General features: G+C 33.1%; 2 protein-coding genes across 5 annotated transcripts; both read right to left on the reverse strand.

Moving 5' to 3' along the window:
- Positions 1-255: 255 nt before the first annotated feature.
- LOC101205022 (glutathione gamma-glutamylcysteinyltransferase 1) lies at positions 256-7,974 on the reverse strand. 4 transcript variants are annotated; one of them, XM_031886574.1, is made up of 9 exons: positions 7,754-7,974; positions 5,633-5,789; positions 4,506-4,744; positions 4,391-4,441; positions 3,547-3,710; positions 2,831-2,882; positions 1,810-2,037; positions 1,199-1,708; positions 256-856 (listed from the first exon to the last, which is right to left on the reverse strand). In XM_031886574.1, exons 1-9 carry the CDS (start codon positions 7,826-7,828, stop codon positions 767-769), a joined length of 1,566 nt encoding a protein of 521 aa, XP_031742434.1. In that variant the 5' UTR covers positions 7,829-7,974; the 3' UTR covers positions 256-766. The 4 variants fall into 4 exon arrangements, with proteins under 4 accessions (XP_031742434.1, XP_031742435.1, XP_004140569.1 ...); XM_031886575.1 differs by having other exon boundaries at positions 5,633-5,880; positions 7,754-7,910; XM_031886576.1 differs by lacking the exon at positions 7,754-7,974 and adding an exon at positions 6,180-6,690 and having other exon boundaries at positions 263-856.
- Positions 7,975-8,944: 970 nt separating this feature from the next.
- LOC116404705 (CRIB domain-containing protein RIC7-like) lies at positions 8,945-9,960 on the reverse strand. Its single transcript, XM_031888005.1, has 3 exons — positions 9,855-9,960; positions 9,634-9,736; positions 8,945-9,434 (listed from the first exon to the last, which is right to left on the reverse strand). Exons 1-3 carry the CDS (start codon positions 9,933-9,935, stop codon positions 9,040-9,042), a joined length of 579 nt encoding a protein of 192 aa, XP_031743865.1. The 5' UTR covers positions 9,936-9,960; the 3' UTR covers positions 8,945-9,039.
- Between the last annotated feature and the right edge of the window lie 1,854 nt (positions 9,961-11,814).

Below are 11,814 nucleotides of genomic sequence, written 5' to 3' on the forward strand. Positions count from 1 at the left end.
ATTAGGAGTTGAAGTTAAATCTTAAGATTAATATAATTATTAACCTAGAGCATTACATGTAGGTCTATAAAAAATCAACTTTTAAGATCTATAACATAAAACATGTTTATTATAATTAATAATAAATATGATTCTAACCGTTACTAAGAAAGATATTCCGATGTATCTACACACTTACTATATTCGTGGTTTATAACTATATTATCAAATAGTATTTGAACAATGGTTTAATTAAGATCAAGTTTCTAAATCTACTAACAAATGCAACAACACTGATGAATTTTTATTGAATCTCTGGTTTTTAGATCACTAACCAACTCATACCCTTAATCCCTAAACTTATTTGTAATGTAGGCACAGACTCACACCAACCTCAATCTCAATGAAAACTAGTTTACTTTTTCCCTTCTACAACAAATGGGGTATAAAAATTTGAACCTGACTTCACTTTGGTAAACTAATTTACTTTATACACAAGAAAAATATTCTACAAAAAAAGAATTATTAATATCTGCCAAGCTTCATGGCCAAAATTGGACACCTATATGACAGAGTAGTTCACTTGAACCAACACACCAAAATCTTGTGCAATATTTAGGCATTGCCTGCCAACTCATGGAACATATCATAAACCGTTGGTCACTTCAGTCTTCGACTATAATTGTTTCAAGGTTGTCGTATCTTGATAAACATTTCGATATGGTGCCTGCTATAAATGAATTCAACTCTCCAGAATAATGTTTTGTAGACCGTGTCTGCAAATACATTAAGATGAAGGAAGTGCACTAAGATCCAGATCGACCTTGTCCTCGTGATATTTTTGAAGAAGACGGAGTTGTTTCCGCAAGTGCAACACCTGCCCACGATAAATTCCAAAACTGAAATATTTGGACTTTTCCTTTAAAGGTTTAACAAGCATAATAATGGCAAAAAAGTTATAGCCTATAGCATAAATTGTATATGATAACTAAGTTTGAAGATGTCTTCCACAGTCAGTTTTGTTATTGACTTATTGAATTTTAGTCTTCGAAGTTCCTAAGTCAACACATTAGTAAGTTGTTGTGTGTGTGTGCGCGCTGTTTAAAGACCAACTAGCATCAAGTACCACACGTTGTAGCAGAGTAAGGAAGCTTGGCGAGAGGATAAAATGGCCCTAGCTTGCAAAGAACAAAGAGAATAGATAGAGGAAAGTAGTTACCTCATCTTGAAGCAAGGTGGGAAGAGTTTCCGTGCAAACAAGTTTTTGTAGTTCCCGCAAAACCTTCTCTTCTTTTATACCAATCCAGGTTTTGGCAGGCAAGGCAAGAAGAAGTGTTGTTAACACATCACTGGCTGCTGGATGACTCCCTATTTCATTTTTCATGCCAGAAAAACAGCATCCAGATCTTACATGTGATGATGATGGGACCAACATGTCAAACTCCTGTTCATTGTTGCCACTGACAACCATTCCGCATACAACTGTAACAGGCTTGTCGCCATTAGCACCTAAGCATCTCACACATGTTTCACGACAGCAATAACCAGCTGAGACGCCTGTATTCCCATTCAATATTTCTGCTCCTTGGCAACATACACTCGCAGCAATCTCAGGCAAATTGTTCTCATGAGATGGTGTAAGCATCTTGCAACATGAATCTTCTCGAGAAAGAAACTCTCCTACCTGTTTGAAAAGGTCCGTCTCCTGTACCTGTTTCAACACTTCTTCCTGCAAGCAAAATGCCAGACAACCATTACTATTAACTAAAAACATAGATAGATATATCATTGTTTTAGTAAGAAAGGATGGGACAAGTATATGACCTACACCTTCAGAGCAAGTCTTGCTTTCTCCTCTGAGCTTAAACTTTGACCACTATCCTCTGTCCTTCGGACCTCAGCAACCCACTTGATAAAATCACTATAATTTAAGGGCAGTGATGCTAAAATAACAGTTAAAACATCCTGTGTGTCTTTAAGGTCCTTTGACTTCAAGAGAAGAGGAACGTCATCCATTAAGTACTTTGCTATGTTAACCCAGTCCTCATGTTTACAGCTCTACAAGAAGTTCCCGAGTACAATTATAGTTGGGAGAAATAACCTTACAATGCATTGGTTAGTAGTTTGTCTCAGCATGCATCTAACTGGGACTAATGATTGATCTTGGTTTATCCAGATCAACATTAAACTGAAACAAACTAATTCAATAGCTTTAACAAAGTAAAGTCAAATGACATATAAGCTCTATTTGTGAGCCTCTGCGTGTAGCAGAGCCAATAATCTTAATTTAACACATTGAAGATAGAAAAACGAAGGGAGAAAGTTGGTTCCATTAATCCATTTACAAAGCAAAATAGCCAACTATTGTAATAAATTGTACAAAGTGAGGCACAAGGGCAGAGTTCCTTGACAGGGGCTCCATTTCAAGGGTGAAGCAGTGAAATAATAAAGCAACGGCAAACAGAAGCCTACCCATTAACCAAAAAGGTCTTACAGAAACAATCTGAGGCTACTATCCACTTAATCCACTTCAGACACTGGCAATGATATTTACCTCTTAGGCTCTTGCAATTATAGCATGCGTACAAATCATAGAAAAATACTCTATTGGGAAAAAACAAGAATCCATGTACCTAACCAATAAAGATTTATGGTTTATCCTATAACACCTTGTTGCCAATTAGTAATTGCTAATTTTAATACCAATATTGCCTCAGGCAAGGATGGCATAGGGAATAAGACTTCTTCTGGCCTCTTAATGTTGTCAATGTGCTTGTGACTAAATAATTTGAAAGACATGCACCCTCATAATATAAAGATGTCATGGAAAGGATTAAAATTGTAATCTCACCAGAGTATAGAGCAATCCTGGCTCCCTGTGCGGCCTGGATATAAGCATGAACCTGATGAGCAAAGGAAAACAAGGGTTTACAGGTGAAGGCCTATTATTTGCTGGTACAAGCACAATGAAGAAAATAATAGACTAGATGCAATCTTATCAACAAATAGGAACAAACTTTGTGAGTGTTTGGAGTACATTCTCAAATGTTTAATTTATTAAATAAGTCACTTTGGAAAAACTTAGAGTGTTCGATAACCACTTAAAATAGCTTTTGAAGTGTATTTTAAACATTTCTTATATAAAAAAAAAGTTTAAATAAAAATGAGCTTTTTCTTAGATATTTTTCTCTCAAGTGAATACAAACAGACCCATAACCAAGAAAATCCACCAATTGCTAATTTCATTACTTAGATATGCCTCAAGAACTCTACTTTGTTGAACTCGGAATGCACCACCAAAGAGAAAAGAGAAAAGAGAAAAGTGAACCGACGAAAGAAGTCAAACCAAAAATCAACAATACGTTCAATGTAGCACATCATTATATTCCTCCACCAATGAATTCAAGAAAGCTTATGTTCTTTTATATTCTGTTATTTTAGATTAGTAGGAATGGATAATGCAGGTCAACCAATGGTGTACAACAATTAAGATTATATGTTCTTCTATATGTCCATAACTGTGTCACCATTAGATACAAACATTTCACTCAAGGACAAAACCATTACCCTCTATGCTGTCCTGTTGCTTCATCAACGTGCTCCATAGCTTTCCAAAGAAGTTCGATCGGAACCCAATGAGGAGGATACTTAAAGCGTGCAACATCCAAGATAAGTGCCATGTCTTGCCCAACATGATACCCACCAATAGGCGAAAAATGACCAGTTCCTGTCTACACGACACGACAAGAACAAAGGTTTATAGACTCTTTAAACCAATAAAATTCTTTGCATTGAGAGTTAGGAGTATGTTGTCAAATTGAGGATATTCACATTAAAGGTCTCATAGAGATAATCACCATAAATTTAAAATCCAACAAAACTTCAATATCAAGTCAAGAAAAATCAAAATATATATTATATCTTTTGTTTATAGGAGCCGTCTGTATATTATAGCACCACAGGAAAGGGGGAAAAAAGAATAAATTGTTATAAGCCTTAATGATTCTTCACATTCAGTCATGAAAATTGAAGGTAAATAATTTATATAAAATCTTTCTAGAAACATGGGATGTTGAAGGAAGGTAGGGCTTCAAATTCATGATGAGACTTAAGGCCCTCAAACCCAAGCTGAAAAGGTGAAATAGGAGAGTTTGTCAAGATTCAGAATCCAAATGCGAGAAAAATTCTAGGATTAAAGCCTGGATAAATGAGAGCCCAAGATAATTTTAAGTGAGGTGTGCGACTTGGGAAGGAGCAAAATCAATTTCAAAGTTGATGTAGTGAGTGTTTACTTAGTTTTTGGTTAAATTCTGTTTTAGTTTTTAAATACCTAGTTTGTTTGTTGTAACATTCTAAACAATATAAAAAGACTCAAAAGTATTAACATAAGTTATTGGAATATATTACCCACCGTGATGATCAAACATATCTCTTTGATCATTATTGTGCATTGACAAAGCACCTTCGCCAATGAAATAAGTGAGAGGTTCCTGAAAATAAAATATTAAATATATCTCTACGCTCACCTGTTTAAATGCTGCTCTATGATAAGATGAAATGATGTGGCAATCATCAGAAGTGGAGCATCTTCGTACGTATTTGCGAAAATCATCAATGGTAATTTCATTTGTTTGGAAGGCTTGGACTTTTGCTCCAGCACAATTAGCCAAACACACAAGTTTTCCCAACGAGATACCTCTAGCTTTGACCTTTTCCAATGGTTCACAACAATCCAACATAGACTCATCGAACCATCTCCAAGGCCCTTTTACAAAAAGAGAAAGTATATACTTTTACTGACTACGCTCAAATCAATATAGTGAACAGCATGAAAATAAAAGGATGGTCATAAAGTGTCAATAAATAAAAGCTAAGAATTTGGGAGAGTAGTTAAACTTAGCTAAGCCCAAGGATTTGTTCTTCTAAGTCATTACTATTAATTAGGAATTGGGATGCCTTTCTACTTTTTTTTTCTCAACAAGAAACAAAACTTTTTATTAAAGACTTAAAAGCTAAAGAGATTAGACATGGAAAAAAAAGCATAAATGAGAAGGCATAAGAAATAAAACAAAACAACCGGTTATGTTAAACAAACAAAACTAAAGTTACTGTCCAGCAACTAAACCAGCAAACAAGACATATCGGAAGAGTTTTATATTCTCGACCAACTACCGTTGAAAAATTTTGGTAGTACATACTCATTTCATTCACAATTTGATGTACCATAGGTGATATATTATTTTATTTTATGGAGCCACAGTATTCTTACAGAACTTCTATTATGGCAAATAATGGATGGTGGTAGGACAGAAAAGTTTTCGTGCAACTGTAGTACTAGAAATTTCCCTCATATCTGAGTATCTCTATGGTCTACCACATCAGCATGAGATCAATGCTAATGGTAATACTTCATTGCAATATCAAACTTGATTTATCATTTGTTTTGTTTTCATTCACCAAAGACCATAACAGGCTCAACCCATCATTTTCATATACCAATACTTCTTAAGAGGTTCTATCAAAATAGATTCTATTCCGCCTATACTTGAAAATATTCCATCAATGAAACAACTAAGTTCGCTTAATAGATTACATTTAAATGGACATCTAAAACCATAAAATGAATGGGGAAAACTTCTGAGTTTGATAGTACCTTTCCATTTTCTTCCTGGATCAATGGCAAGGGCATTCAATACCATTGATAGGCTAGCCAGACCACAATAGGCAGGCTCTGATTGTGTTTGAAAATTAGAGACTAGCCTATAAAAACCCTCCATAGTCCCATGTTGAACAGCTTCTACGAAGAGTTGCTGCAGTTCCAAAAAGATGCATACAATTAGTACTGGAATTTTTCCCCCTTTAGTGATTGTGCTTGATAAATGATTGGTTGAGCAATTCCAACTTCAATGCACCAAAGATTATAATTGGTCAATTACCAAGTACTATGGATAATCTCAATCAAAAGTTAAATTACTTCAAGCAGCCCACAGAAACAGACCCAAAACTTTGCAGTAATTTTTTATAAGAGAAAAATATGCAGAATGAAATGCTGTTTGGTCCCTAATAAACAAATACTTGTCAATTTCTCCATCTCCTAATCATTTTAATTAATAAAACATTCTAACAGCATCCATCTTCTGAGAGCTGTGATCTTCAGTACGAAAGGAAGAAGAAATCATGACCAAAAAATTAGCTTTCACCCAGAAATATCATATGTGCTATCGGTTGGTTCACAGGGAAGTTCCATTTTGAATTGTTTTTACCAAGCTCCCTAGATTAACCGTAGACCTTGCTGATTTGCCATGTAATGTCAAGATTAACCAGGAAGCATTATCGATGGCAGAAAGATTTGTGGAGCTGCACGAAGAAGTTCAAGACCATTTGGAATGGTCTAACTCGAAGTACAGGTACAGCTGTGCAGGTTGATAAAAATAGAAGGGAGAAGACACTTGAGATTGGGGACCTAATCAAGGAGCACCTTCAAAATAACAGAGCTATGGATGGGACATACAAAGATTCATCCAAAGAAGATGGGACTTTTGTGTATCCTAAAGAGGATTGGTGCAAATGTGTACAAGGTGAATCTCCCCCATTTTTAATGTCGCCAAAATTTCGTACTGTCAAGCACTAGATACTTTTTGTTTGGCACCTTTACACAAAGACGAGTACTTTTTTTCTCCTTTTTTTTTTTTTTTTTTGGTGGTAGGGTGAATGGAATTGTATGACAAAAATAAGTGCAATAACAGAATTGGGACAAGCTATCAAGGGAGCTGACGAATTGAGTAAACTGTTTTACTCCAGAAATATCTAGGCAATCCAGTAGGCTTCACAATATCCAAAAACCATAATTTATTACATGATGGCAACAAAAAAATTTCCTACAAGTGTAACAATTTAAATTCAATATCCAAAAAAGATTAAAATTTTTCTTTGGGCTGCTATGATGGGGGCTTTTCTTTGGTCCTTGCCTTTACTCAACAATTACCTTCAGCTCCTCTCCATTATTTTGGTGGACCATCCTTTTCAGGGCAATAAAGAGGTCCTTTGGCTTGCTTTCAGCAGTGCTTTTGTCTAGAACCTAAAGAGTACTGGAATGGTTCAGGGACGTTTTCTAGAGTATTTTATTTTACCCATGAGTGTTTGGGTCAGGAGCTCACGCTTGCCTCCACTAATCTCTATTTATAACTTCTTAGGTCTTAACCAAAGTCCTCCTTTATATTTACCACTAGAACAACCCATCATGAAAGATCTTTCTAGAGTTTTGATTTCTTCTTTGAACTTATACTCTCCACTGCTTACATAATTTCAATCCCCTATTTAGGTGAATGACATATTATCATGTATAATCAGCTATATTAAACAGTTTGTTTTTAGTGATCCTTTTGTTATATTCTTGAGTTATTCTGTATTCCAAACTGTATTGTAAAAGAGTATTATAAATACTCTTAAATACCAGCAGATAAATCAATAAGAAAACAGTTCAGTTGCTATCCATTGGGTATTAGTTTTCATCACATATTAGCATTGGTACGAATCATACGATCATAATTTTAAAAAAGCAGCCTACAATATGACCATAAACTTTATCCAGCCGGAAAGTGGCAACGAAACAATAAACAGAAAATCATAGCAAATACAATCAAGACTATGTAACGAAATTAAATGAAGAAATCAATTAAGAAGGGGGGGAGAGAGATCGGAGTAATGGGAAGTGCGAGAAAAATGAAAAGATATAAGAACATAGAAGAAAGGAAGTAAGTAAGTTCGTTGGTACCTTCCCTTTGGAGGAAGCGAAATCGATTGCTGGAGGAGAAGGAAGAATCCGCCTATAAAAACCCGCCACCGCCATTTTTCAAAAACTTGTAGAAAGTTTGATGATTAAATCAAATGAATCAACGACGAGGACAAGTCGATGAATTAAAAATTGAATTGTCTCCTCCTTGTCCTCGCCGCTGACAGACCGAAGACTCCGTAGTTATTTGTTAAATTCGAACCAAATCCAAAGCCCATTTGTATTCCACTCTAAATTAAGAATAATTAACAATTGTTCTTCTCTTTTTTCCAAGTCAAAAAAGGGAATAAGTAAAACAAAACTTTTGGTTACCAATTAGCATTCAAAAAAGTCATTGATAAAAGCACAATATGGATCAGAATCGATTCAACTAAATTTGTGATTAATTTACTAATAAAATCTTATTATAACTTTTTTTTATTAGATTTATGTATAATTATAAATCTCACCTAAGTAAATACCATAGATTCATCATTTTTATATCATATGGCTACAACAATAATATCTATAATGACAATAGGGTAAAGACGGAAAATCTTATATAACTTTTAAACGCAACGAAATTGAGTATCTTTTTCTCGACGAGATTGAGTGTTTTGATTACAAATTTAGAGTCACACGCCAATTAAAATCACAATAAACAAAAACAATCAAATAAAGACCACTTTTCAATTTACTATTGATTTATTACAATTACGAAACCTAGTAAGCTCAACATTTCACTTAATTATCTAATTATAATTGGTTAAGTAACATTTTTTAAAACACTTTTTCTTAATGAATAACTTTGAATACTTTTTAACCACGTTGGTTTAGTGGTTCCATCGTAGTAATTCAATATCAACAACTTTACATGTTTTAGTTAAGAACACAACGATCATCTCTATTGTTATTTCTATTTCTATAGATGATATATAGAGATACGAATGAATGAGATAATGTAAAACAAACGACTAAAACAGTTAGTTTAAGTCAATATAAACTATATTATAGACGTGTATACTGACATGACATATTAAAAAGGGTAAAAAAAAAGGAATAAACACGTGAAAGGAAAGAACATTTTCAAATATATCATAATAAAAGAATATTTACATAATATAGTAAAATTTCTTATTGAATTCATTGATAATGAAATTTTACCATATTTTGTAAATTTTTTTTTTTGGCACATTTACCGTAAGGTTTCTAAATAAAAATGATGAACGTAAGAAAATAACAACAATTTTTTTTTTTATAAGAAATAAAAAAGGGAAAGGACTCCAAATTTAAGGGGTCTGACATAGATCGCTGTCTTTGGATAAAGAAATGGAGCCGGTAGCGGTGGTGGAGCCAGGGTCGGAATGAGGGGACTTGTAAGTTTCTGGAGCCAGGTGGGGTTTGGTTCGGGTTGTTTTCTTGCGACGGGTTTGTCTTGGGACGTCCGGTAGGCTTAAGGTGGGGGAGTGGTTGTTGTTGTTGTTGTCCGACGACGATGGTTCCTTGGACTTTGAAGATCGTCTTGTTTTTTGTCTTTCCGATGACCTTTCTCTGCATGTGGGAGACTCCGTTGAGGAGGAGGTGGTGGAGGAAGAAGAAGGGTGTTTTGATGTTTTTGTTACGTCCGCCGTTAAATTTTTTGCTGATGAACTTGAACCCTTCGCTACTCTTCTGCTAGGACGATCTACACACACAAACTCATAAGGTGTCAATTTCAAGAATTTTTTTACGTGCAATGCAAATTTTCAATTTTGAAAAAAATTAAACCAACGTGCGACGAACAATATGTGTTTTTGGTTTTAAAAAATAAAATTGTGTCAAAAGACTTATTAAACAAAATTTAAATAAAGTTGATGAGGAGTCAGACAAGTAAGTAAGCAAACCTTCTGATACCCATTTAACAGAAACATCCTCTTTGTTGTCTCCAGAGGCATGCAGACTCAACGGAGCAGATGAAAACGATGGTGGCGCTTTAAATTCATTCATCTACAAAATTAGTGACCCGTTTTATATGACAAACAATACAATATAAGATTGAGAACAAATTTTGATTATATATGCATATGGTTAAAAACTAAATCAATATTGATTTTCGAAATCTTACCCAGCTTGGAGAATTGACAGAAGGACCATCCCAACCAATATGAGCAACATGTTTAACATCTGTTGGATGCCCAATTTTCATCTCAGCTTCTTTCTCATTGTCTGTATAAACCCAAAATCATCCCAAATAATTAAAACTTAAAAAAATCATACTAATTAATACTCACAAAACGTAAAAATAAATAAATAAATAAATCCACTTGCCAAATATTTGAGATATGTATCTTAGGCCCTTTAGAAGCCCCTTGACTCTGCTGTTTGACATTTACAACAATCTGTTTGTAAAATCTTGCAACTTCTCCAAATCCCAGAATTAATCAGTCAAATCTTCCACTTTAATGCTAAACAATCAAATAATAAAAAAAAGAACCCATTAAGTTAATCCAACATATAATTAAGAAAACACAATTGAAGATTTTCTTTAGTTTCACCTCAAATAATTACAAGAAAGAAGGTGTGAAGGTGATCAGAGGTAGATTAAGGCATAATCCTGACATGTTCTTCTTGATGCTGTTCTTTAATTTTGTTGGCAATTGAATATTTAGGAGAAGGTAAGGAAGAAGGGAAAAAAAAGGGGAATGGATTATTGACAAATTAAACAATTTCTGTTCCAGAGAAGTTTATCAATAATTTGAGCTGCATTATTCCAAATTATTATTTGTTTGTTTGTTTGTTTTTCTTTTCTTAAAAAATAAAGAAAATGTTTAGGAAATCTTTAACCTTTTAACTTCTAAAATTAGGGTTTTAGCTTTTACAGCTCTTTTTCACTTTGAATTACAGCCTGTGTGTGTTTAATTTAATTTACATCCAACTCTCTTTGACTCATCCTGATTGATCAAACTTTCTTATGTGCCCAAAATTAATTTACTAATTATTTTATTTCTTTTTAGTGATTTGTCAATCACACTTGGATCCAATATTTTTGGAAATTTAAATTTAGGTAATTATTGTAATGTTATATATTTGATAATGGTCGATATTTAGGTGTATCACGAGTTGTCTTGACGTGTAGTCCACATAGAAAATAACTAAGCTATAGTTATCGACTAATTACCGTATTATGTTCGTTAATGGTGGGATCGTTTTTGTAGCTAATTATAAAGTTAAAGCATAAAGAAGTTATAAAAAAATATGAGAAATTGTTAGGTAATTAGTAAGGTTTATATCCTTTTAAGAATTATTCCAATTAATAATGAAAATGATTGAAGATATTCTTTTTATTAACTAATAATATTATGGTCCTTTTCAAATATAATAAAACTGATTATGACTGATGGAATCCAAATTTTGTTATATTTTTTAAAAATGTTTTCAACAAATTTAATATTTACAATAATTTTTAGATTTTTAAAAAATATAACAAAACGACAAAATATTTATTTAACAATTTAGAAAATGGAAAAAGTTCACAGCTCATAATGAAAAATACAAAAAAAATGTCCCTGATTAATTGACATCTAGCATGGATATTGTATTTGATAAATGGTCCTTTAACATTTCGCTATTCTTTCATATACAATCGTTTAGATTTGGATTTTCATAAGTTCTTTGGTATGAGAACAATTTTTTTCAAGATTTTTTGGTACAAACATTTAAATTTGATATAAATTTGGATAGTCAAATCTCAACCATTCTTTTATTATATTTTATATTTTAAAAATAAAAGAAAAATTGTAGAAGAAGAGAAAAAGACGATGGAAAGAAGGACGAACATAAATATTTAAAATAAATTGTAGAGAAAGAAGAGAAAAATGAAGTAGAAAGAAAAAAAAGCGAACGAGAGAAAGAGAGGAAAAACTATGAAAACTAATGACAAACCTAAAATATTTTTTAAAAAATGATCCGGTTTTTTCATTTTATGATGTGAGCCATAAATATTTGGACGATTTATTATATTTATTAAAATTAACCCTAACTTTTAATAATATTATTTGATTAGAAATTCTAAATTCTTGGAATAA

Source organism: Cucumis sativus, chromosome 6 (genome assembly GCF_000004075.3).
Source record: "Cucumis sativus cultivar 9930 chromosome 6, Cucumber_9930_V3, whole genome shotgun sequence".
Taxonomy (NCBI): Eukaryota; Viridiplantae; Streptophyta; class Magnoliopsida; order Cucurbitales; family Cucurbitaceae; genus Cucumis; species Cucumis sativus.